Source organism: Salmo salar, chromosome ssa11 (assembly GCF_905237065.1).
Source record: "Salmo salar chromosome ssa11, Ssal_v3.1, whole genome shotgun sequence".
Lineage (NCBI taxonomy): Eukaryota > Metazoa > Chordata > Actinopteri > Salmoniformes > Salmonidae > Salmo > Salmo salar.
Genome location: NC_059452.1, coordinates 9,306,118 through 9,333,787, shown reverse-complemented (window position 1 = coordinate 9,333,787; position 27,670 = coordinate 9,306,118). Strand labels below are relative to the sequence as shown.

At 42.1% G+C, this 27,670-nt stretch overlaps 1 protein-coding gene across 5 annotated transcripts in view; it reads left to right on the top strand.

The window, feature by feature from the left end:
* The first annotated feature begins 4,544 nt into the window (after positions 1 to 4,544).
* The window catches only part of LOC106561943 (protein kinase C and casein kinase II substrate protein 3), a 28,190-nt gene continuing 5,064 nt past the window's right edge, over positions 4,545 to 27,670 (top strand). The window contains exons 1-9 of one of the 5 annotated variants that reach the window (XM_045689018.1): positions 4,545 to 4,807; positions 5,059 to 5,137; positions 9,646 to 9,721; positions 20,745 to 20,837; positions 21,731 to 21,887; positions 22,549 to 22,784; positions 25,060 to 25,215; positions 26,200 to 26,375; positions 27,350 to 27,470. In XM_045689018.1, the coding sequence (XP_045544974.1) occupies positions 20,784 to 20,837; positions 21,731 to 21,887; positions 22,549 to 22,784; positions 25,060 to 25,215; positions 26,200 to 26,375; positions 27,350 to 27,470 (900 nt within the window). In that variant the 5' untranslated portion in view covers positions 4,545 to 4,807; positions 5,059 to 5,137; positions 9,646 to 9,721; positions 20,745 to 20,783. Of the gene's footprint in view, positions 5,138 to 9,645; positions 9,722 to 20,744; positions 20,838 to 21,730; positions 21,888 to 22,548; positions 22,785 to 25,059; positions 25,216 to 26,199; positions 26,376 to 27,349; positions 27,471 to 27,670 lie in introns of all 5 variants that reach the window. The other 4 variants (XM_045689020.1, XM_045689021.1, XM_045689017.1 and 1 more) reach the window with 4 other exon arrangements.

The following is a 27,670-nucleotide window of genomic DNA, read 5'->3' as shown; positions in this document are numbered from 1 at the left end:
TTCTCCATTTTTATTATTTTCAACATTGTAGAATAATAGTGAAGACATCAAAACATTGAAATAACACATATGGAATCAAGTAGTAACCAAAAAAGTTATATTTTATATTTGAGATTCTTCAAAGTAGCCACCCTTTGCCTTGATGACAGCTTTGCACACACTTGGCATTCTCTCAACCAGTTTCACCAGGAATGCTTTCCCAACAGTCTTGAAGGAGTTCCCACATATGCTGAGCACTTGTTGGCTGCTTTTCCTTCACTCTGCGGTCCAACTTATCCCAAACCATCTCTATTGGGATGAGGTTGGGTGATTGTGGAAGCCAGGTCATCTGATGCAGCACTCCATCACTCTCCTTCTTGGTAAAATAGCCCTTGCACAGCCTGGAGGTGTGTTGGGTCATTGTCCTGTTGAAAAACAAATGACAGTCTCACTAAGCGCAAACCAGATGGGATGGCGTATCGCTGCAGAATGCTGTGGTAGCCATGCTGGTTAAGCGTGCCTTGAATTCTCAATTCTAAATCACAGACAGTGTCACCAGCAAAGCACCATCACACCTCCTCCTCCATGCTTCACGGTGGGAACCACACATGCGGAGATCATCCGTTCACCTACTCTTCATCTCACAGACACAGCGGTTGGAAAAATCTCAAATTTGGACTCGTCAGACCAAAGGACAGATTTCCACTGGTCTAATATCCATTGCTCGTGTTTCTTGACCCAAGCAAGTTTCTTATTATTATTGGTGTACTTCAGTAGTGGTTTCTTTGCAGCAAAGTCGACCATGAAGGCCTGATTCACGCAGTCTCCTCTGAACAGTTGATGTTGAGATGTGTCTGTTACTTGAACTCTGTGAAGCATTTATTTGGGCTGCAATTTCTGAGACTGGTAACTGTAATGAACTAATCGTCTGCAGCAGAGCTACAGTTGAAGTCGGGAGTTTACATACACCTTAGCCAAATACATTTACCATCAGTTTTTCACAATTCCTGACGTTTAATCCTAGTAAAAATTCCCTGTCTTACGTCAGTTAGGATCACCACTTTATTTTAAGAATGTGAAATGTCAGAATAATAGTAGAGTGATTTCTTTCATCACATTCCCAGTGGGTCAGAAGTTTACATACACTCAATTGGAATTTGGTAGCATTGCCTTTATATTGAATAACTTGGTTCAAACGTTTTGGATAGCCTTCCACAAGCGTCCCACAGGAAGTTGGTTGAATTTTGGCTCATTCCTCCTGACAGAGCTGGTGTAACTGATGTAACCGAGTCAGGTTTGAAGGCCTCCTTGCTCGCACCCGCTTTTTCAGTTCTGCCTACACATTTTCTATAGGATTGAGGTCAGGGCTTTGTGATGGCCACTCCATTACCTTGACTTTGTTGTCCTTAAGCCATTTTGCCACATCTTTGGAACTATACTTGGGGTCATTGTCCATTTGGAAGAACCATTTGCGACCAAGCTTTAACTTCCTGAATGATGTCTTGAGATGTTGCTTCAATATATCCACATAATTGTCCTTCCTCATGATGCCATCTATTTTGTGAAGTGCACCAGTCCCTCCTGCAGCAAAGTGCCCCCACAAGATGATGCTGCCACCCCTGTGCTTCATGGTTGGGATGGTGTTCTTCAACTTGCAAGCTTCCCCCTTTTCCTTCAAACATAACAATGGTCATTATGGCCAAACAGTTCTATTTTTGTTTCATCAGACCAGAGGACATTTCTCCAAAAAGTACGATCTTTGTCCCCATGTGCAGTTGCAAACCGTAGTCTGGCTTTTTTATGGCGGTTATGGAGCAGTGGCTTCTTCCTTGCTGAGCGGCCTTTCAGGTTATGTCGATATAGGACTCGTTTTACTGTGGATATAGATACTTTTGTACCTGTTTCCTCCAGCATCTTCACAAGGTCCTTTGCTGTTGTTCTGGGATTGATTTGCACTTTTCGCACCAAAGTACATTCCTCTCTAGGAGACAGAACGCATCTCCTTCCTGAGAGGCTGCGTGGTCCCGTGGTGTTTCTACTTGCGTACTATTGTTTGTACAGATGAACGTGGTACCTTCAGGCGTTTGTAAATTGCTCCCAAGGATGAACCAGACTTGTGGAGGTCTACAATTTTTGGCTGATTTCTTTTGATTTTCCCATGTCAAGCAAAGAGGCACTGAGTTTGAAGGTAGGCCTTGAAATACATCCACAGGTACACATCCAATTGACTCAAATGATGTCAATTAGCCTATCAGAAGCTTCTAAAGCCATGACATCATTTTTGGGGATTCTCCAAGCTGTTTAAAGGCACAGTCAACTTAGTGTATGTAAACTTCTGACCAACTGGAATTGTGATACAGTGAGTTATAAGTGACATAATCTGTCTGTAAATAATCGTTGGAAAAATTACTTGTGTCATGCACAAAGTAGATGTCCTAACCGACTTGCCAAAACTATAGTTTGTTAACAAGAAATTTGTGGAGTGGTTGAAAAACGAGTTTCAATGACTCCAACCTAAGTGTATGTAAACCTCCGACTTCAACTGTAACTCTGGGTCTTCCTTTCCTGTGGCAGTCCTCATTAGAGCCAGTTTCATCATAGCGCTTGATGGTTTTTGCGACTGCACATGAAGAAACTTTCAAAGTTCTTAATTTTCTGTATCAACTGACCTTCATGTCTTAAAGTAATAATGGACTGTAGTTTCTCTTTGCTTATTTGAGCTGTTCTTGCCATAGCCCTATTTGGTAAAAGACCAAGTCCATACTATCTTCTTAATACCACCCCTACCTTGTCACAACACAACTGATTGGCTCAAACACACTAAGAAGGAATGAAGCTGGTTGAGAGAATGCCAAGTGTGCAAAGCTGTCATCAAGGCAAAGGGTGGCTACTTAGAATCTCAAATATAAAATATGTTTAGATTGTTTTGGTAACTACATTACTCCATGTGTTACTTCATAGTTTTGATGTCTTCACTATTATTCTACAATGTAGAAAATAGTAAAAAATAAAGAAAACCCTTGAATGAGTAGGTGTGTCCAAACTTTTGACTGGTACCATATATACTGAACCAAAATATAAATGCAGCGATTTTTTTCGAGTTACAGATCATATAAGGAAATCAGTGAATTTAAATAAATTCATTACGCCTTAATCAACCCCACCCACTGGGGAGCCAGGCCCAGCCAATCAGAATTAGTTTTTCCCCACAAAAGGGCTTTATTACAGACAGAAATACTCCTCAGTTTCATCAGGTTTCCGGGTGGCTGGCCTCAGACGATCCCTCAGGTGAAGAAGCCGAATGTCGAGGCCCTGGGCTGGCGTGGTCACATGTGGTCTGCGGTTGTGAGGCTGGTTAGAGGTACTGACAAATTCTCTAAAACGACGTTGGAGGCAGCTTATGGTCGAGAAATAAACATTCAACAGCTCTGGTGAACATTCCTGCAGTCAGCATGTCAATTGCACGCTCCTTAAAAACTAGAGACATCTAACTGCACATTTTAAAGCGGCCTTTTATTGTCCCAGTACAAGGTGCACCTGTGTAATAATCATGCTGTTTTAATCAGCTTCTACATATGTGACACCTGTCAAGTGGATGGATTATCTTGGCAAAGGAGAAATGTTCACGAACAGGGATGTAAACACATTTGTGTTAAATCATTTGAGCGAAATAAGCATTTTGTGCGTATGGAACATTTCTGGGATCTTTTATTTCAGCTCATTAAACATGGGACCAACACTTTACATGTTGTGTTTATATTTTTGTTCAGTATTTTAAAAAAAAACGTAATAGGGCGGGGTGATGTGTTCCAGGGAACATCACAAAACAGTCCAGCTTTCTTCTCATAGAACAACCCCTGTTGTGGTTTCCTCTTTTTCTTCATTGGCCTTCAGTTGCTCGGGGTCCTTGAAGGTCCACTCAACCATGTATCTCTCCTATAACTTCTCAGATCCATTTGATAGAAGTTATTCTTTCTGAGAAGTTATATGAGAGACACATGGTTGATTGTGCCTTTAATGTCCTCCAGCAACTGTGAGCTATAGTAGGTAAACCAGTAAGCAGATCGGTCAGATTGAGAGGTGTGGGAGTGGTGTTTCTAGAATAGTCTCTCTGCTCTAACATTATCACTACAGCCAAAGATCTGCATGTAATACCTTAATGAGTCCTCAAAGTCCCTCAGGGTGAATTAAGCATGATGTCAGAAGAGAAGAACATACTGCAGCACACTCTTCAGCAGATTTCCAAAAGATTGAGGTCAAATAATAGGTATACTGTATGTAGCCTACAGTTTAGGTCAATATCATCCATTTGTTTTTCCTTACTCATTGATCACATCCAACCTCAAATCATCTCACACTATTTGCTGTGGTCTGTTGAAGATTATTGTATTGAAAAAAGTATTGTCATTTGGCTACAGTAGGCTACTTTCAACAGAAACCAGACAAAATAATAATATTGTGTGATTTACCTGATGGCCTAGAGATGGTGCTGTTCACAAGTAATTGAATAAGGTAGTTGACCGAGCAACAAGTGTTTGGCATAAATCAATAAAATATATGTATTCCACAGACACTTATGTTATGTCAAGTAGACTTGTAGCATATGTGTTGAGTGACAGTTAATGAAAAAGGTTTGATTCACATGGCCTGACCATAATTATCACTGTGAGCTACAGACTCGTCTCTAGTCAGTAAAGGGTTAACGCATGTAATTGGATGAATGGATATTGTGGTTCGCCACCGCGTCTAATTACACAGCGTTGGAGACCTCTCCAGAACAACCGGGAGGATTGCTTTTGGTACCTACGTGCCCGCCGGATAGCACAAGGTTTGGGGCTTCTGTTGTACTGTTTCTGACTAAAGTACATTTAACCAATTTACCGCTGATTATATTAGGCCTACCTCGTCAATTTGAAGGGGCAGGATATCGAATAATTATAACTTCGTTGCAATGGCAGAGTGGTATCTACGATGGCCTTCGCTTTCTTCGGGAAGGTTCTTGAGCGAAGTTGTTGATGCACTCTCGGTTATGAAGAGAATAATACTGTTTGCATCTCTCGCCTATTTGGTTTGATCAAGGGATTGCTTTGGGAATTTTCGCTCCGGAGTTGGTAAACTTCTCGACCGCCGAGTGACGAAGGATTTGAAGCTGCAACAGGTAGGTCGCAAACTGGCTAGAAACAAAGTAGACATGTTCTATTCTATTATGGTCGCCAAATTGTTACAGTTTTGTTACAATTTCGACTCGTGTTTACGTTTGTTCCATTGTTGCCGTGAACAGAAGTTACATTGTGTCGATAATGACCTAGAGATATCACCCAGGCTAGGCTAAACCATAGGCGCAACTACGACTCCATGAATGTAAGATCAAACATACATCGTGAATTGTGTTGATGGGTGACTTTCTCATGGTACATTATTACATTGTTTTATTCACATGTGATTTTAAATAGTCTTCGATGTGTATTTGGGAGGGGGGGGACAAGGCCGTGGAACAATCCATTTATCCTTGGGCTAGTGTAGTCCACTCCTCTTCAATGGATAAACTATTATGCTACTGCTATTCGACAGTAAGCTATGTTGGCAAGCATTCACTATTTGACTGTTTGTAAAACTGTAAAGTGAAATTGGGATTAATAAACGTTGTAGGTCAACTGAGAGACAAAGTATTTGCTCCATCTTTTTCAATAGATCAACAATATGGCAATTAGATGTATTGTTGAGCAGAACTGCCAATATCCATAGGGTAAGTTACACAGGATAAGTTGAGGAACCTCCTATTGAATATGCATTTTTCTGTTGCAATATGAGAACAACCCCACCCTTTTTATCCTGGGACCCCCAGCCATTCATTGAGGACTGGTTTGGGAAACACTGGCCTGGGCATGGCACAGTATGTTAATGTATGACACATCACCTTGAGACAATGCCCTTGCCTAACTTTATGGCACACTGCATTAGACCCTGTGTGTCTAATGTAGCCCGTTGTGGTCTCACACTTGCTGCCAAGCTTTCTCATTACTTAAATAACCCTTCCTGCTGTTCTATCTTGAGCCAGGAAAGCTGGCATTGAGAATATCCTGCACCATGAGAACTGTGGTTTAGAAATGAGAGATTCAGGCCATCTGCAAGTAGCTAAAATAAGGCTGAAACGGCCTTTCCTTTGCCTTGTTTTGTGTAGGCCAGTATTAACTGTACTTTTATGTATTTATTTATTTAACTGGGCAAGTCAGTTAAGAACAAATTCTTATTTACAATGGCGGCCTACCCCTGCCAAACCCGGGCAACGCTGGGCCAATTGTGCGCCACCCTATTGGACTTCCAATCACAGCCGGTTGTGATACAGCCTGTAATCAAACCAGGTTCTGTAGTGACGCCTCTAGCACTGAGCAATGCCTTACACGGAACCCAAACCGGCTGCACGTGCACGCCATCGTGCATACATTTATTTTGTCCCCCCCACACCGAACGTGATCATGACACGCAGGTTAAAATATAAAAACAAACTCTGAACCAATTATATTAATTTGGGGACAGGTCGAAAAGCATTAAACATATGGCAAGCTAGCTAGCTTGCACTTGCTAGCTAATTTGGCCTATTTAGCTAGCTTGCTGTTGCTAGCTAATTTGTCCTGGGATATAAACATTGAGTTATTTTACCTGAAATGCACAAGGTCCTCTACTCACCAATTAATCCACACACAAAATGGTCAACCGAATCATTTCTAGTCATCTCTCCTCCTTCCAGGATTTTTCTTCTCTTGACTTTATATTGCGATCAGCAACTTTCATAAATTAGGTGCATTTCCGCCACTGACCTCGTTCGTCTTTCAGTCACCCACGTGGGTATAACCAATGAGGAGATGGCACGTGGGTACCTGCTTCTATAAACCAATGAGGAGATGGGAGAGGCAGGACTTGCAACACGATCTGCATCAGAAATAGAACTGACTTCTATTTTAGCCCTTGACAACGCAGACGATCGTTGGCGCAATAATTGAATAACATAGATTTTGGGAATTTATTTTGCAACGCTCGTGCACGTGACGCGAATATTGTAGTCAGCCTGTTAGACGCTGCGCCACTCGGGAGCCGCTGTCCATTGATAGTTGACATTGCTTTTAACTCCTTCCTACACTTTTAGATTATTCCCGCTTACAGTCCTTGAAACTAAAGTACAGAGATATTCAAAGCCAGTCGTTGAGGGCCTCAGTACTGCTGCTTTTCTTTTTTTCATTGTTGTAGGCAACCTGTTTTGATTATGGACACCTCAGAGATTTTAGCACAGAGCAGACGACTGTATGCTTTTAAAAAATTTTTATTCCTTTGTTCTAAGTAGTTATTGGACAATGGTTGTGGAACAAACACGTCTTTGTTTCACATTACCAACACTGGGATTTGAGGCTCACTTGGCCCTCTAGGGTAGGGTACATGGAGCTGTGCTGTGGCCAAACAGTGGATCCTTTTACTGGGGTAAGTGCTCCATGGAAGATTTGCAGCAGTGCAAACCATTGGGCTTGAATTCGGGATGTCGCACTAGAATTGAAGTGGCATTTTAGTTATATTCTTGCGTGTGCAACTGACCAGCCACTAAAATGTTCTTTAATCTTTCAAACAATTAATCTAATAAGAGTTTGAGATTCACCTCAGGAACTGTGTTAACAACATTAATTTGTAAACATTCCTGTATCAGTTGGTGACAGTGGAGAACACTTTGCACCACTGTCCTATCCAGAGTTTTACAAAAATCTGTCCTGGCCCCCCCCCCCCGGGTGCATATTTGGTTTTTAGCCTTAGCACTACATAGCTGATTACAAATAATCAAAGCTTGGTAATGAGTTGGCTATTTGAATTGGCTGTATAGTGCTAGGACAAAAACCAAAACATTTGGGTAAACTGCTATCCAGATCCATTAGCCTGCCAGTTTATGTAATTAAGCTTTGTCACTCATTGAAATAATCCATGACTTCAGTTGTCAGTGACTGACATGCCTGATCACTGAAGTCGTGCTTCAGTGGAGGGCCCTCTGGGTCTGTTCATTCTAAGGGATGGGCTTGTTCAACTAATTTACTCCATTTCTGATGGGCTACCTAGAACCGTGGGTTTGGTTTAGTATTAGCATCCTTGAGTGCAAACCAGTTTGAGTGGTTGGATCCCAGTTTGCGTGCCCCAAACATGTCTATCAACTCAAAGTAACTTGCAATAAATGTATGGATATCTGGAATGCTTTAATTTAGGTAGAGGAAATGCAGTTTGTTGACAGGGAGGATGTCTCGGTTCTGTTAAGTGGCTGTATGCTACAGCAAGTGAGAGAAGCGTGATTAATGTTAGCCTGATGTAGCGAAGCAATATCTAATATGCCTTGGGGGGGAGATGTCACCCGCTTTCAGTTTCTTTGGTCGTGTCTACACTTGACACTTACATGCACCTTCTGCTATCAGAATTCAAAGATCACATTGAAAAGACTGGTCTAGATGCACAATTTGCTTTGTGGTCTGATTGTGTTCAGATCTGGCTGACCACTTCAGGAGTTGGTCTGGGATGCGTTGTTTGCGGATTTCTCCTCAGTCTGGACGGAATCAGGCTACCAAAAGCTAATACAGTGGGCGATGTCATCAGCACTCCTCCCACAAGTCTCCAGGAAACTCGAGTTTTGGGACCGAGAGGCACCTTTCGTTACGTATTTTGCGGAAATACGTTCCTAGCGTCTGAGGAACGCGTTTGCTGGCTTTATGCTATTCGGCTAGCTAATATTTAGAAAAACATATTTTTGGGGGGGCTAGAGTTATGCTAACCTGTTTGCAATCCCTTTTAGCGTTGCTTGCTGGCTAGCTACAGAGGTTAGGGAAAGGGGGATACTTAGTCAGTTGTCCAATTGAATGTATTCAACTGAAATGTGTCTTCCGCATATAACCCAACCCATCTGAATCAGAGAGGTTAGCTGGCTAGGTAGCTACAGTAGTTACTACTGCCATCAGTTATTCAAATAATTTGTTCCAACCCCTAGTTGAAATTCAGAATGTTTAGTGTTCACCTGTATTTGTTTGATTTACAACTGCAAAGGACAATATTTTTTTATTAAATGTAAGATTTTTCACTTGCGTACAAAAAGGCCTGGACTAAATTATTCAATAAATATATTTGAAAGCAAGTGATTCTCGTTCGTATAATTTCTCACCTAAGGTAAAAATAGCCATTCGACCAGTTAAAAAAAAAAAGGGAACCGAACTTCTGCTCCATTTTATTTGACTTCATCTGTAAGTAACCTTGTCTAAGCCCCCCCCCGCCGCCCAGGGTTGGTAACTTAACATTGGGGCTGAAGTTCCAACATTTTGAATGATGTTCAAATGGATTCCTTCTCTTTATTTGATTCTTAGCAGGTTATTTTAGATGTGTTCATGACCTTCCATAGTTTGAGGGTCTCTTCCCAAGACCACCACACTGAGTAGTTTTCCAGCACACCCATGACTGGTTATCCAATACTTCTGTGTGTGGCATTTCACTCTCTAATTCAGAATCTGCCACCTTTTTGGAGCCAGGACTTATTATAACCATCTGACTACCAGCCTCAGTCATATTCTGACCGTGAGTGGTTCTTCTCCACTGCTCATGCTGTGCTCCTCTATACTCCATTTCTCCCTGTCACACACTTCTTCTTTCTTCCAGTACCACAGAGAAAGCTGAGTTCCTCGACAGGGATCTCATCTTTGACCTCATCCCATCTCATTTAAGTTAATCTTGGGTAAGTCCTCTTTGGGTTCCATTCCTATGCAATTTGTGGATAATGCATTTTTTTGTTAACATTTTTTTTTGCTCTGACTGAATTTTTAGATTGGGTGGTTTGTCTGACCTTTGGGGATATTGCTATGAGGTTTCTGTCGTCATCTCCCTCAGTCTTCCTCTCTACCATACTAGAGGTTGACCTATTTTCTTGTCTTTTAAAAAAAAAAAAAGTTCTTTTTCATTTTTTTAATAAATATTTGTTTATTTTTGAATAAAAAATTCCGATACCGATAATTGGAGGACCAAAGAAAGCCAATATGTTGGTGCAACGATTGTGCTTTTTTTGCGAATGTTGTTGTTAAATCGTCACCCATTTGGGGAAGTAGGCTGTGATTCGATGATAAATGAACAGGCACCGCATTGATTATATGCAACGCAGGACAAGCTAGTTAAACTAGTAATATCATCAACCATGTGTAGTTAACTAGTGATTATGTGAGGATTTACTGTTTATTATAAGATAAGTTTAATGCTTGCTAGCAATCCTCGTGGATTGCAATATAATCGGCCATAATCGCCATCCAAAAATGCTGATTACCGATTGTTAAGAACTTGAAATCGGCCCAAATTAATCGTCCATGCCGATTAATCGGTCGACTTCTATACCATAATTCACATAAGAATGCCTGGCCTCTAATCTGATAATTAGAATGTGTGAAGTCTTTCTCTGCAAAAAAGGTGTTACTCAGTCACTATCGATAGCAATCAATCATTAATATTATCTGGTGAGTTCTTACATGCCATACATTTTAATTCTTCCGTACTATGCAGCACTAGTGTTTGCTTTGCTGTGTAGCAACGCAACTGTTTGCTTTGTGAAATTCTGTGGGAGTATCACCTTGTGTTCAGTGCACGACTGCTCTATATTTAGGAGTTGCACAGTGCATTCGGATAGTATTCAGACCCCTTTTCCACATTTTGTTACGTTACAGCTCTCGTGTCTTTGGCATCATTAAAGTGAAGACTGTTTATCAAATCGATATCAATTCTCTGTAATAATAATTACGTGATTACACTAATCATGGAAATGTAATTAACTAGGAAGTCGGGGCACCAAGGAAAATCTTCAGATTTCTAAGTTATAATTTTCCTAATAACTCTTGAGATATTTTAATATCTGATCAATTAGTCGTCTAATTAATTATTCTTTACCTCACGTTAGTGTCATTCCAAACGTCATAAATTGTTGGTTATCTGCACGAACCCAGCCTTTACTATGAATCATCCATACACCAATTGTCTTAGTAAATAAATGATTAACTAAATAATCACAGAAATGCGTTAACAAACACAGTAGATATGGTTACAAGGAAATGATAGGGGAGGTTCCCTAGTGGGCTAAGATGATATGACTGCTTGGTGGACAAAGGGAATTGGGTGTGGGCGGGAAAGACAAAAGGAGTCACTTCACAGTTCATAATTATATTAATTGATATGCTAATCCTTTGCACATGAACGCTCACTCATTTGGGAATAATTGCAATCAATATATATTTACGCCCAGTGTGTCGTTGTGATCTCTGTTGGAATCATCAGTCCTTCTGTTGGAGAGTCAGTTTATCGTCTCTCTCTGCTTCCCTGAAGATCAAAGTCTTTCGTGGTTAGAATGGATACTTCAGTGTACCATTCAGATATGTTCTCATAGAATAGATGTTTCGGAGGTTGTCGGCATTTGCAATCCCAGGTTTACATAATTTCTAGCTGCGGACTAGTAATTAGCAGTGGCAGTTCTAGACCATTTCAACTGGGGGGGCCAAGCTGGGGCCAGTTGTACTTTTAGAGGGGCCAGTTACATTAGACGTTATTGTTGTCATATTGTTTTCTTCACTGCATTGCAGGCATTAGCAGGCAAAAGACCATGTTCATAATCATTAGTGTTCCGCGTTGCCACTGTCGAATAACGGATGTAAAAAAAAAAGAACGATAGCAAAAATTTGTTGTGTAAATTATTTCATACTCCACATTTAGGGGGGCCACAAGGGGGTCCAAAATTGTTGTCACGGGGCACTGCCCCCTCCCCAGAACCACCCCTGGTAATTAGTATCTAAAACTTGCTCTTATTCTGTAGGGATCGATAGTCTCAGTTGAACCATTTCCAGCCGTGTAGCCAATGCTCCACGTGGTATGGTTAGGAATTCAATAACTATTCGCAATCACAGCTCACGCTTTGGGTTTGCTTAGTCTTGGTACTCAAACCTGTGCCACCTCAGCTTACACAGAGGTATGCGTGGTCTGAAGAGGATTTCCTCAGGAGGGGTTTTTATTCGTAGCAATAAAAAAAGTGGGTCAATGACGCCAGATCATGTCTGTGCTCACGGGGGTGGGCCAATGACTTTGTTCATGTGAAAGAATTGTATTCTTTCACATTAAAAGTTCAAGTTTAAAGGTTTAACATTACATCATTTCACACAGTTTCATCTTTACTCATTCATTTTATACAAGAATTGGATGCAAACCCCATAATTGATAAATGTAGATATTCAGAGAGACAGTTGTATGTTTCCTGTCCTCTCTGAGGTCACCAAATGAAACACACTCGTCATACCCGTCCCTCAAGTGTCCACGGACCATTCCCACCTTCTCACAAGTGGGCATTTTGTATCAAATTCCCATTTTGGGGATATAGGAGTTCGCCTTGTGAAATCCTTTGTTCTCTGTGTGTCTCTTTCTGCATGACCAGGGGAGAGAGTCTCCTCCAGGAATGTACAACCTGAGAAAACAGAACCTGGGTGTAGGAGAGAGGTGGATGCCACGATCTATACCCAGAAAGGGCTGCCACATGACAGTCTTGTTCTAAAATGTATTAAATAACACATTTTCCTCATCAATCTACACACAATACCCCATAATGACAAAGCGAAGAAAAAAAAAAATTGGTGACATCTTTGCTAATTTATTTAAAATAATAAATTACCGTAATTTCCGGACTATTAAGCGCACCTGAATATAAGCCACACCCACTGAATTAAAAAAATATATATTATTATTTTGAACATAAATAAGCCGCACATGTCTAAGCCGCAGGTGCCTACCGGTACATTGAAACAAATGAACTTTACACAGGCTTTAACGAAACACGGCTTGTAACAAAAATAAATAGGCTTTAACGAAACACGGCTTGTAACAAAAAATGGCAGTAAGCTTTAGTTGTCTTTTTGCACTGAGTCAATTCCTCACGCTGCTGTTTCCAACGTCTTATCATCGACTCATTAAGACCAAGCTCCCGTGCAGAAGCTCTATTTCCTTTTCCTACAGCCAGATCAATCGCCTTCAACTTGAAAGCTGCATCATATGCATTTCTCCGTGTCTTTGCCATGATGAGGGTGACAAAATGACTATATTAGCCGCGTCATTGTTTAAGCCGCAAGGTTCAAAGCGTGGGAAAAAAGTAGCGGCTTATAGTCCGGAAATTACGGTACCTTATTTCCGTAAGTATTCAGACACTTTGCTATGAGACTTGAAATTGAGCTCAGGTGCCTCCGGTTTCCGTTGATCATCCTTGGGATGTTTCTACAACTTGATTGGAGTCCACCTGTGGTAAATTCAATTGATTGGACATGGAAAGGCACACACCTGTCTATATGAAGTCACACAGTTGACAGTGCCTGTCATAGCAAAAGCCATGAGGTCGAAGGTGTTGTCCGTAAAGCTCTGAGACAGGATTGTGTTGAGGCATTTAAGGCCCCCAAGAACACAGTGGCCTCCATCATTCTTAAATGGAAGAAGTTTGGAACCACCAAGACTCTTCCTAGAGCTGGCTGCCTGGCCAAACTGAGCAATTGGGGGAGAAGGGCCTTGTTCAGGGAGGTGACCAAGAACCCGATGGTCACTCTGACAGAGCTCATCTGTTGAATTGGTAGAACCTTCCAGAAGGACAACCATCTCTGCAACACTCCACCAATCAGGCCCTTATGGTAGACTCACTAGACAGAAGCCACTCCTCAGTCAAAGGCACCTAAAGAAACAAGATTCTCTGGTCTAATGAAACCAAGATTGAATGCTTTGGCCTGAATGCCAAGCGTCACGTCTGGAGGAAACCTGGCACCATACCTACGGTGAAGCATGGTGGTGGCAGCATGATGCTGTTGGGATGTTTTTCAGCGGCAGGGACTGGGAGACTAGTCAGGGTCGAGGCAAAGATGAACGGAGCAAAGTACAGAGAGAGATCCTTGATGAAAACCTGCTCCAGAGCGTTCAGGACCTCAGACTGGGGCGACGGTTCACCTTCCAACAGGACAATGACCTTAAGCACACAGCCAAGACAACCCAGAAGTGGCTTTGGGACAAGTCTCTGAATGTCCATGAGTGGCCCAGCCAGAGCCCGGATTTGAACCCGATCTAACATCTCTGGAGAGACCTGTAAATAGCTGTGCAGCAATGCTCCACGTCGCTGCCAAAGGTACGTTTTATAAAGTACTGAGTAAAGGGTCTGAATACTTTTTTTTTTTTTATAAACTTAAAAAATATTATTTATTTGCTTAGTCATTATGGGGTATTGTGTGTAGATTTGAGGGGGGAAACATGTATTTAATACATTTTAGAAATTGGCTATAACGTAACAATGTGGAAAAGTCAAGATGTCTGAATACTTTCTGACTGCACTGTTGCAGAAATCCGACAAGGAAATTATTTGCAGAACATTCTATGCTTGCTCAGACTTTGAACTGCGTTTTCAGTGAAAATAATAGCTACACATGCTGCTCGTATACATTTAATCAGATTGACTGCAAGTTTCCAGTGTGGCTTATGAGCTCTTGGCTTCTTGTTAATCTGAACCAATTTTGGAAGAAAACATGAGCCTGTGTTCATTCTCTTACTCTGTCAGCATGAGTAACATTTCGAGAAGAGCCATTTTCAGTACTCTACAAGTACAGTAGAACTTACACTCTCCAGGTAGTGTTTCTTTCTCTAGATTTGGTCATTTTCTTAATTAATCTAGCTGGAATGTTTGTCTAAGCGATGTAAGTAAACCAGTTCCATATGGTACGTGTTCTCAAATCAACATCTAAGGGTAGGGGGGAGGGGTGAAAGCACCCATAATGGGTTTTGAATGTGCTGCTATTTGGTATCCAGTTTACCTCCTATGCCCACAAATACTTGTTTCCAGCTCTGACTTGAGACGACTAGTGCCCTTTTCCATGACGGGTTCGACCCAAATCCCTCTGTTAAACAGGACCTGCTGTCTTCTGTCAGCCATGCCCCTGCTGAGGATTTAAACAGAGATTTAAACAGACAAATTCCAGTTCTGCTAAGTGATCTGGATGAACTGCCTAAACAAAGTTGGTGACCGGTGGAACGTAAACATCCTCTGACACAGGGATGTTGTCCAAACTAGGCAAGTCGGTTAAGAACAAATTCTTATTTACAATGACTCCCTACCCCGTGCCAAACCTGGACGATGCTCGGCCAACTGTGCGCCGCCCTATGGGACTCTCTATCGCGGCCGGATGTGTTACAGCCTGGATTCGAACCAGGGACTGTAGTGACGCCTCTCGCACTGAGATGCAGTGCCTTAGACCGCTGCACCACTCGGGAGCACATGGTCTGCTGCCTACAGGGCCTGTGTGGAAGTTTGTTGCTCACTTATGTTCTTTCAAGTGTCAGGGGTCCTCCTTAATGCTTGTCATATACTTTGTTTTCCACAGCATTTAGGAAAACTCTTTATGGTCCTCAATATAGAAAGGTTGCTTTCAAGATTTTTGTTACACAATATAAATTGAATAGAAAAGGAAGTCTGGCAAGGAATTTCATTTTATTCATTCCACCTGCTATTTTTGAGTATTGTTTTTCAACATTACTTTTTTAAATGTAATTTATAGGGTCAAGAAATGCTAAAGATTGAGCATGTTATCTCTGAGTAAAGGCTACATGCAAATAGACCCAGATACCAGTGTGTGATTCTGCAGCCTGTCATGTTTACAGACTTAATCTTTTGTAGTATGAATAATTTGTACTCTATAGGTGGCTGCTCTGCTTTCTGCTCTTACCCTTGTGATTTCAATATACACCCCCCGCTAAAGGACACTATAATATCCCTAGATTCCGTAAATGTATGGCATCTGCAGAAAAACATTTCATATTAGTATCTATTGAATCTGAGCCTTTGGCCCCTCCAGGCACTGCATTTGTATCAGTGTGTTGAATCCAATGTGACCTAGATTACTCAAGCTGCTGAAATGTCTTATTTATGCCATCAGCTGGTTATTGAATGGAGATTATTGGTGGTTGACTCACTTGACCCCTCCTTACGAGCTGCTTGTTTTCCATCATTGTTCAGGGGTTATATTACTTGACCCCGGGCCTCAATCACTGTTGTCGTGCTGCATCCCCACACCACCCAACTGTTCCACTCTGAGATGGGTCCGAGATATTGACTTTTCAATTAGCAGGCCTTGCTGAAGTGAGCCTCTCATTTTCCTGTTTTGGCGTATTGGTGGGAAATGCCTCTCCTGCTAGCATACATTCCACAGCACCACCCCTCTCCTTGCCAGCAGGAAGTTCAAGGATATTGAATGTCTAAACTGCAGAACTCACCAAGGGTATTCTAAGGAAATTGCGATTGTAACATTTTAACATTAGCTAGGTTTCCATCCAATTGGGACACATTTCCATGTGAATTATTCTAGAATCCACATAAAGAAAATGTTTTTTCCAGCCAGTGGTATATTTACACCAAATGGACTTGTTGAAGATTAAAGTCAGTGTGTGAAGTGCACACAATGTACTCTTAAGCTTATGTTTTCATGTACCGAATAAAAAATCTGAATAATATGTACCGAATAAAAAATCTTGGCACCTGCGTTCTAGCTTGCAGATACAGTGCAGGTTGGCTAGTCTACGGATTTGATTTTTATGGATAAGAATATTTTTACTTGTCAAGCATTGGTCATGTCACCAGAATAAGAGCCTCAATATTTATTGGAAAGCAGCTCATCAAGCTCATCACCGTGTGCTTTCACTGCCATGTATTTGTTAAGGATCTCCATTAGTTCCTGCCAAGGCAGCAGCTACTCCTTGCTGGGGTCCAGCAACATTAAGGCAGTTGTAACGTTTTTAAATGTTACAATACAGTCACAGCACATTAAGTATACCCTCAGGCTCCTACTCTACTACCACATATCTACAACACAAAATCCATGTTTACGTGTATGTTATTGTGTGTGCATGTGTCTGTTTGAAGCAACAGTCCCCGCTGTTCCATAAGGTGTATTTTTATCTGCCTTTTTAAATCTAATTTTACTGCTGGGGTTACTTGATTTACTGCATGAGTTACTTGATGTGGAATAGAGTTCCATGTAGTCATGGCTCTATGTAGTGCTGTGTGCCTCCCATAGTCTGTTCTGGACTTGGGGACTGTGAAGAGACCTCTTGTAGCATGTCTTGTGGGGTATGCATGGGTGGTTGAGCTGTGTGCCAGTAGTTCAAACAGACAGCTCGGCGCAATCAACATGTCAATACCTCACAAATACAAGTAGTGACGAAGTCAGTCTCCCCTCCACTTTGAGCCAGGAGAGATTGTCATGCATACTATTGTTAGCTCTGTGTACATCCAAGGGCTAGCCGTGCAGTCCAGTTCTGAGCCAATTGCATTTTTCCTTAGTCCCTCTTTGTGGCACCTGACCATGACTGAACAGTAGTCCAGGTGCAACAACTAGGACCTGCCCTGATTGTAGAGCAGCGCTTTATTATGGTGAGGTGCATTTATTTAATCTCTTAATAAACTTCATGGTTTCCTGAGTCATAGTGGGAGAACCAAACACCATATCAACGCTTGACTCAAAATGTATTTCGATATGATGGCTATTATATCAATATTTGCACATAAAGGTGTTTCCACTGCCATTTCTGGCATAATTAATATAACATTTGTTTTATTCCTGTTCCTTATTTTCTCATTTAACTGCAAGATGTAAATATTGTGCTTTTATTGTTCCTGGATGCTGTTGCCATAGTGATAACCAAAAGATACCTACATTTACATTTAAGTCATTTAGCAGACGCTCTTATCCAGAGCGACTTACAAAATGGTGCATTCACCTTATGATATCCAGTGGAACAACCACTTTACAATAGTGCATCTAAATCTTTTAAGGGGGGGGGGTTAGAAGGATTACTTTATCCTATCCTAGGTATTCCTGAAAGAGGTGGGGTTTCAGGTGTCTCCAGAAGGTGGTGATTGACTCCGCTGTCCTGGCGTCGTGAGGAAGCTTGGTCCACCATTGGGGTGCCAGAGCAGCGAACAGTTTTGACTGGGCTGAGCGGGAACTGTGCTTCCTCAGAGGTAGGGGGGCCAGCAGGCCAGTGGTGGATGAACGCAGTGCCCTTGTTTGGGTGTAGGGCCTGATCAGAGCCTGAAGGTATGGAGGTGCCGTTCCCTTCACAGCTCCGTAGGCAATCACCATGGTCTTGTAGCGGATGCGAGCTTCAACTGGAAGCCAGTGGAGAGAGCGGAGGAGCGGGGTGACGTGATTCGGCCTTGATAAAATTACACCAAGACTTCCGGTTTCCTTCAGCTGTCGTGATTTTCTTCTACGTACGATATGACTTGAATAAAACTGGATGGAATTGTGGTTGTCTATCATATTTGTAGGTCCATTACCGATATAAATTCTCAGAATAATGGTGTAGCCCATGTACAGTACATGACCTGCTCGTCGAACATCTCATTCCAATATCATGGGCATTAATATGGAGTTGGTCCCCCCCCTTTTCTGCTACAACAGCCTCCACTCTGCTGGGAAGCCTTTCCGCTAGTTGCTGGAACATTGCTGTGGGGACTTGCTTCCATTCAGCCACGAGCATTAGTGAGATCGGGCACTGATGTTGGGCGACTAGGCCTGGCTCGCAGTCGGCGTTCCAGTTCCTTCCAAAGGTGTTCGATGGGATTGAGGTCAGGGCTTTGTGTGCAGGCCAGTCGAGTTCTTCCACACCAATCTCGACAAACCATTTCTGAATGGACCTCTCTTTGTTAATGTGGACATTGTCATGCAGAAACAAGAGTGGGCACAGAATCATCTAGAATGCCCTTGTATACTGCATCGGGCCTAACCCGAACCATGAAAAATGGCCCCAGACCAATATTCCTCCACCAAACTTCACAGTTGGCACTATGCATGTAGCTTTCTCCTGGCATCCGCCTAACACAGATCCGTCCGTCAGACTGCCAGATGGTGAAGCGTGAATCATTACTCCAGAGAACACGTTTCATGAAGCTTCCGACGAACAGCTATTGTGCTGATGTTGTTCCCAGAGGCAGATTGGAAATGAGTGTTGCAACTGAGGACGGACAGCGGGTCCCGTTCTGTGAGCTTGTGTGGCCTACCACTTCATGGCTGAGCCTTTTGCGCCTAGACGTTTCCACTTCACAATAACAGTACTTAGTTGACCGGGGCAGCTCTAGCAGAGCAGAAATTTGACCAACTGACAAAAATATAAACGCAACATGCAACAATTTTAAAATGTTTTACAGAGTTGCAGTTCATATAAGGGAATCAGTCAATTGAAATCAATTTAATTAGGCCCTAATCTATGGATTTCGCATGACTGGGAATACAGATATGCATCTGGTCACAGATGCCTTTCAAAAAAAGGTAGGGTCATGGATCAGAAAATCAGTTAGTATGTGGTGTAACCACCATTTTGCCCCATGCATTGCGACGTTAAGTGTTGGTTTCATGAGCTGAAATAAAAGATCCCAGAAATGTTCCATAAGCACAAGAAGCTTAATTCTCTCATGTTGTGCAGAAATTTGTTTACATCCCTGTTAGTGAGCATTTTCTCCTTTCCCAGATAATTCATTCACCTGACCAGGTGTGGCATATCAAGAAGCTGATTTTAAACCGCATTGCACAGGTGCTCCTTGTGCTGGGAACAATGAGGCCAGTCTAAAATGTGCAGTTGTCACACAACACAATGCCACAGATTGTTTAGTGTTGCGTTTTATATTTTTGTTTGGCGTTTGTGGCCAAATCCTTTTGCAAAGTTACTTTTTATTCATTTTTCATTTCAATTGTGGGTTTTCAGACTTGATAGGGAGGCGGCTGGTGTGTTTAGCGGTGCAAAGTCACACCGTATAGCTTTGGTAATGAATGTCCCCAGAATCCCCAGTCTTTCTTCCAAGTTGTTGTCTGCCAAAGGAAGCAGTTCGACCTTGGCACCACTAGCTAATACAATCAGGAACGGGACCAGGAAGTGGATGTATAGGGAAGTGTGAACTCTGTACACGGTTCATTTTTTTGAGGTGGGAATTTTAAAAATGTATCTAGATTGACTTTTTTTTTTTTTTTTTAATTCAATATTAAATTATTTGGTCAATTGACCATGCAACAAGTGTTACTTTCAAGCATATGCGAGTACAAGAGCTCAAGGAATGTGGATGTGTCAGAGTTTTCGCTCTTGAAAAACACATCAGCAACTTTGGTTGGCATTAGATAAGACCTGCTATTAATATGGCTGACTAAGTGTGGTGGTAACCTCAATGACTGGGCATAATTTATCTATCTCATGCAACCCCGGCCTGGCTAAAACTAGTCTGCCTCGGCTCAATCCTCTGACAGAGACAGACACTCAGAGGTGAGACCTGCTCCTTTCTCTCCCCTCACCCTACGGGATTACTGGATTACACCTTTAGGGTAGACTCATTAGCTCTGTGAGGAGAAGCTATGGGGCCTTCTCTACAGACTAAGGATGTGGCTTAATGCCAGTGGACTGCTTCATCAGAAAATACATGAAGGTTAGCAGGGTTAGGGTGAAAAGAAGGGGGGAAACGAGAAATTCTGCCCAGCCACTGCTCTGGTATTAACCATATGGATGCTTGCCAAGTAGGGCAGCAATTTACTTTTCCCTTGTGATGACATAGTAGTTGCTGCTGTTGGCAATTTTCCTGCATTTCTCTAGAATTTGACTCCCAGAAGTTTGAGTGGTTTGCACATAACTATGTCCGTCGACAGTCTTTTACATGTTCTCTCCTCGGGTTGTAACAGATAGCCGCCATCATTCTGTGCTGTAAAGGCGACCCCGAGATGTCTTCCAATGGAGACCTGCGAGACGCCGGGAGCTGCGAAAGCTTCTGGGAGGTAAGCTCGACAACTTCAACCTACACCCTCAGGGCTGCCAACCCTGTGGAGCTGAACCAATCTAAGTGTGGAAGTAGGACTACCACGGGACTGCCCCCTCAGGCAGCCTTCCATCGTTTGCATGGGCAACACACATAATGAGTCCCTGCTGATTATACATTTCCATGCCCTGGCTAGAGGTTCCTCCCCCCATTTAGCTCCTCTTTTGCCCCACCTCATCAAGTTATTACTTGCTCTGAGGGAAACCTAGCAGCAGTAGTCACTCTATGCAGTGCTCTATGCATTAAAGGGTCCAGTGGTTGATTATGTGATGTAATATGTCTCTCAATTCAAGGGGCTTTATTGGCATGGGAAACATATGTTAACATTGCCAAAGCAAGTGAGGTAGATGATAAACAAAAATTAACAGTAAACATTTAACATACAGAAGTTTCAAAAGAATAAAGACATTACAAATGTCATATCTATATATACAGTGTTGTAACGATGTACAAATCTCTCTCTGGCCTGTGGCATTCCCATTTAACCAGCAAACTAATCCGTCTGATTTTTGTGTGCTATGTTGACAGGTACAAACTTGTTAAAATTTCATCTCATTTTAAATGGCTTCATAGATATGTACTACATATCCTCTGCAGCAGTCAACAAAATAAGCCGAGGCATTGACATCTGTTTAAGTCTGACATTTACTGCAACCCAAGGCCACTCTGGATGACTGTCCAGATGTTCATGTGCTCTCTGTATTCAGAGGTCAACTTTGGCTTGTCAAATTTTCCCAGTCTTCTCTCTAACTGGTACATTTTTCTAAACCACAAGTCAATGGCCATATTTCCACAACTTTCTCCCTATTTAGCAGATCTTTCTTACTCAAGTATATGTCCATTTTTATTTAGCCGGGGCACTACAAGAGGACGGTGAAGCGTATCGACGATGGACACAAGCTGTGCAACGAGCTAGTCAGCTGCTTCGCGGAGCGGGCCAAGATTGAGAAGGGCTATTCCCAGCAGCTGAGTGACTGGGCCAAGAAGTGGAGGGGCGTGGTGGAGAAAGGTGAGTTGGCCTGGTAGTGGGGGGACTTTTTAGTAAAAAAAATAAATGTTTTTACCCCATTTTCCTTGACACCCAAAAGTAGTTATATTGTGAATGCTTTGCAGGACAGGAAAAGTCCAATTCACTTATCAACAGAACATCCCTACAGCCTCTGGTCTGGCGGACTCACTAAACACACATGCTTCGTTTGTATATGATGTCTGAATGTTTGAGTGAGCCCCTGGTTTTCTGTAAATAAATAAAAAAACAAGATGGTTGTGCCATCTGGTTTGCTTAATATAAGGAATTTGATATTTTTACTTTTGATACTTAAGTATATTTTAAACCAAATACTTTTAGACTTTTACTAAAGTACAATTTTACTGGGTGACTTTTACTTGAGTCACCTTAATAGAAAATATCTTTACTTTGAATTTTTTTGGTTACTACGTGATTTGTGTTATTTAATAGTTTTGATGTCCTAACTATTATTTTACAATGTAGAAAATAGTAAAAAATAAAGAAAAAAACCTTGAATGAGTAGGTGTTCTAAAACTTTTGACCAGTAGTGTAGGTAATTTTACTGGTTGGATAATGACTTGATTCTCATTGAATGACTTGGAGCCATGTGTTATTGGAGTGAAACGTGTCCGTTAACCCTGTGGCTTCTCTCCACCTGAAGGGCCTCAGTATGGCACCCTGGAGAAGGCGTGGCATGCCTTCATGAATGCAGCTGATAGGCTGAGTGAGATCCACATGGAGCTGAAGGAGCACCTGGCTGTGGAGGATAGCGACAAGGTCCGTAACTGGCAGAAAGATGCCTTCCACAAGCAGATGATCGGAGGGTTCCGGGAGACAAAGGATGCAGAGGAAGGTTTCCGCAAGGCACAAAAACCCTGGGTTCGGAAACTGAAAGACGTGAGTGTTGCTCTACTCAATTTGCTTTTTTTAACCAGTTTAATCTTCATACATAATCAACCCTGAATGACCAATAATAGATTAGTTGTACCTATTGTGTTTTGATCTGGTATTTTATTAGGATCCCCATCAGCTGTTGCGAAAGCAGAAGCTACTCTTCCTGGGGTCCACACCAAATATGACATAATACAGAACATTAATGTTGCTTGTCCCGTGTGGCTCAGTTGATAGAACATGGATCTTGCAATGGCAGAGTTGTGGGTTCGATTCCCACAGGAGACCAGTATGAAAAATGTATGCACTCTGCATAAGAGCATCAGCTAAATGACTGAAAATGTAAAAAATAAAATTAAAAAATGAATTGACAAGAACATTCTCATCCATTTTAAAATGGCACACAGCCTACATACTTTTGTGTGTGTGTGTATATATAGTGTATGTGGACACCTGTTGAAATTAGTACATTTGGCTATTTCGTCCAAACCCAGGTGTATAAAATCGAGCACACAGCCATGCAATCTCCATAGACAAACATTGGCAGTAGAATGGCCTTACTGAAGAGCTCATTGACTTTCAACATGGTACTGTCATAGGATGCCACCTTTCCAACAAGTCAGTTTGTCAATTGTTTGCCCTGCCAGAGTTGCCCCGGTCAACTGTAAGTGCTGTTATTGTGAAGTGGAAATGGCTCAGCCGCGAAGAGGCAGGCCCCACAAGCTCACGGAACGGGACAGCCGAGTGCTGCAGCACGTAAAAATGGTCTGTCCTCGGTTGCAACACTCACTACCGAGTTCCAATCTACCTCTCGAAGCAACATCAGCACAATAACTGTTTATCGGGAGCTTCATGAAATGGGTTTCCATGGCCGAGCAGCTTGTGATCACCATGCGCAATGCCAGGTGTCGGCTGGAGTTGTGTAAAACTCACTGCCATTGGACTCTGGAGCAGTGGAAATGCGTTCTCTGGAGTGATGAATCACGCTTTACCATCTGGCAGTCCGACGGATGAATCTGAGTTTGACGGATGCCAGGAGAACGCTACCTGCCCCAATGCAGAGTGCCAACTGTATCGTTTAATGGAGGAGGAATAATGGTCTAGGGCTGTTTTTCATGGTTTGGGCTAGGCCCCTTAGTTCCAGTGAAGGGAAATCTTAACGCTACAGCATACAGTGACATTCTAGACGATTCTGTGCCCAAAGGCCCTTTCCTGTTTCAGCATGACAATGGCCCCATGTACAAAGCAAGGTCCATACAGAAATGGTTTGTCGAGATTGGTGTCAGGGCTCTGGCCTGCACAGAGCCCTGACATCAACTCCATTGAACACCTTTGGGATGAATCGGAACGCCGACTGCGAGTCAGGCCAATTCGCTCAACATCAGTGCCCGGCCTCACTAATGCTCTTGTGGCTAAATGGAAGCAAGTCCCCGCTGCAATGTTCCAACATCTAGTGGAAAACCTTCTCAGCAGAGTGGAGGCTGTTGTAGCAGCAAATGGGGGACCAACTCCATATTAAGACACATGATTTAGAATGAGATGTTTGACAAGCAGGTGTCCATATACTTTTGGTCATGTAAGTGTATCAATACATTCACATAAACTATCTAGGTCAAATAGGGGAGAGGCGTTGTGCCGTGAGGTGTTGCTTTATCTGTTTTCTGAAACCAGGATTGCCGTTCATTTACGCGATGGGAGTTCCATGCAATAATGGCCCTATATAATACTGTACGCTTAGAATTTGTGTGTCAGAGCTGTGTGTTAGTTGAATATGCAAACAATTAGGAATTTTCAACACTGACTGCGTGACTTCTTTCTATAAACAGGCTTGCCTCAACTCTTAGCCAAGAGACTATATTTATATTATCCCTCTGATTACAATGAAGAGCAAGACGTCTCACTCTGTTCTGGGCCAGCTGCAGCTTAACTAAGGCTTTCTTTGCAGCACTTGAACACGACTGGACAATAATCAGCGTAAGACAAAACTAGAGCCTGCAGGACTTGCTTTTTGGAGTGTGGTGTGAAAAGCATTTTTATTTATTATTTTTATTATTGACAGACCTTGCCCCATCTTTACAACCATAGAATCTATATGTTTTGACAATGACCGTTTGCCATCTGAGGTAACACCAAGTAATTTGGTCTCCTCGATTTTTGTTCAACAGCCACACCATTAATTAGCAGATTCAGCTGAGGTCTAGAGCCTAGGGAATGACTTGTACCAAATACAGTGGATGTGTGGTTGGTGGTGATAGTAAACAGAGGAATTCCTCTGTCCAAGGTGGAGTCGTCTAAGAAGAGTTACCAGCAGGCCCGTAAAGAGGAGAAGACTGCTTTGACTCGCGAGACCCATGCCAAGGCTGACCCCACCAAGTCACAGGAAGAGGTCCGCAAATTTACAGACCGTGTTGAGAAATGCAACCAGGAAGCAGAGAAGGTACTGAAACTCCACATATGTGAACAATAAGTGTTCAGCTTGGTAGTCTTATCAGGTTCCATAACATTTATTTTAGTCAAGAGACTTGAGGTCATTTTTTATTTTTTTTCTTACATGCGGTACTTTAGCTGGAATCCTGAACCTTTTTTTTAATTCTACTGTTAACCCATGAACACAAGTAACAAGCCAACCTCTTGAGCATTCAATATGTTATTTGTACCAGCCTTATAGGTCCAGCTAATGGGACCGTCCAGTCTATATAGCGGCTGTGTCAGTGGAATTGGTTCAGTGCCGTTACAAAGCTTTGTTTTAGTTGGTGTGCTGTCTAGAGGCAGACTGTCGTCTAGTGTGAAATTGTGGGTGGGGAAGCACATACCGACGTGCCTTTTTTTAAAAACATAACTGTTTGGCATGATGAGGCTTGTCAGGTGGCAGCCTTGCAGTGACAAGCAGAAAGACTGGGAGCTGTTTTTTTTTGACTGGCTGTCTCTGTAGAGGCTGTTGTTAGTCTTCCACCATGTCTAAACTATAATGAGATATAGGAAGTGCACCATAAGGTCCCATTGAAGTGGAGTTGGCAATCAAAGCTTTCCTACAAGCAGAGTTCCACCTAATTTAAAATGTAGGGATAGTTTGTAATATATACAGTATATCCTGAAACACTGGATTTGTCGGTTTACTTGCCCACAGCTAATCTCTTGAGTCTACACCCCATAACGGATCTCTGTTTGCTCAGGGACTCTTTCTCTGATTACCAACATGCCCGAACAACATTAGCTACACCAAAGCCAAGTGCTTCCTGGCATCTGAAAGGAATTCTTTCAAATGGTATAACAGGATAAAATATATAAATGTATATGGCTAATGCGTTTTTACCAATTTCTCCCATTTTTGGGGGGGGTTTTGCATGTTAAGATGGCGACGCTGTGATCTGTGTCTGAAGCCAGATGTATAGTTGGCTGTGTGTCTGGTTTTTAACTGCAGGCAAAGGAGCGCTACGAGAAGGCTTTGGAGGAGCTGAATCGCTGTAACCCACGCTACATGGAGGACATGGAGCAGGTGTTTGAGATCACCCAGGAGGCCGAGAAGAACAGGCTGTGCTTCTTCAAGGAGGTCCTGCTGGACATTCACAAACATTTGGACCTCTCCAGCAAGGATGGGTATGACAATCACACCTTCTGCTGACTAGTACCTCTACCCTTGTAGTCAACTGTGAAATATCTTGAGTGAGGTCATCATTTTATTTTTTATTTTTTTCTGGACACGTCTATTTATATTTAACAAACGTATCTTGGTTCACAAAAATATTTCTTCAAAATCAATCTTCCTCATCTTGAGTTTGGCGCTGGACATTCTTTGCCGCTTTCAGGTATGAGACATTAGTCATGTTTTACAGTTGCATAAATTGCACAAGATTGAACAGTAAACTTTGAACATGGGAATCTAATTGTGCAACTATTTCGTAGAATTAGCCTACGTTTCTGTTCAACAGTATGTGTACACAAGGAGGGAATGTTCTACTGCTGGTCTTGTCCATTAACTACCAGTCTTTCATAACAGGTCCTTACTCTATTTAGACAAGGGCCAGGTGACCATGGAACTGTTGATGGTTGGTCTGGCCTTCCGGCTGAGCAAATATTCACTGGAATTTAGCCACATTCTTATAGCTTGGTATTACCAGAGATTGAGGCGAACCTAGTAAATTTAGGGTTGATCTATGGGTTTGACTGGATAAAGTCCACCAATCCCACAACAAAAACACCCTCAGTCACACATTACAATAAAAATGTTACTGTGATTTCAGTTTCATTTGTGGAGCTCAGCATAATCCTCCCCCCTTTTTTTAATTTTTTTATATTTTTTAAATGGTACAAAGTGTTTTTTTTAAATGTTCCTATAATTAAATGTTTTTGGAAACGTGTGCCCTCATTTGTTCCACATACCCCTGTTATCCTGTATATTTATACCCAAGATGTTCACATTAGATAATTGCGCTTTGCATCCGCACACGTGTTGAACCATCTGAATGTGACAAATACATTTGATTTGATTTTTGATTTGCTCACTGACCACAGTATTGTGTTAAGTGTGGGTAATGTGACTCCAGTGATGAACAGAGGAATTTGTCCCTTAGATTCAAGGTCCTGTACCGTGACCTGGGCCAGACCATCACTGCAGCCAATGACAGCGAAGACCTGAGGTGGTGGAGAAACACCCATGGACCTGGCATGAGCATGAACTGGCCACAGTTTGAGGTAAAGAACATTGTCTGTCTAACCTTTTTTTGTAAACAAATTGTCTATTGACTTTGAGCGACCGTGAGTTACGATACAAATTGCGTACTGTAAGCTTATAATAAATATGTTGCCTGCGTTTACTGATTTATCTAATAGTATATATGAAACCCAAATTATCTGGTAAAGAGATGTTGTAAAAGGTGTTCACTGTTCATATA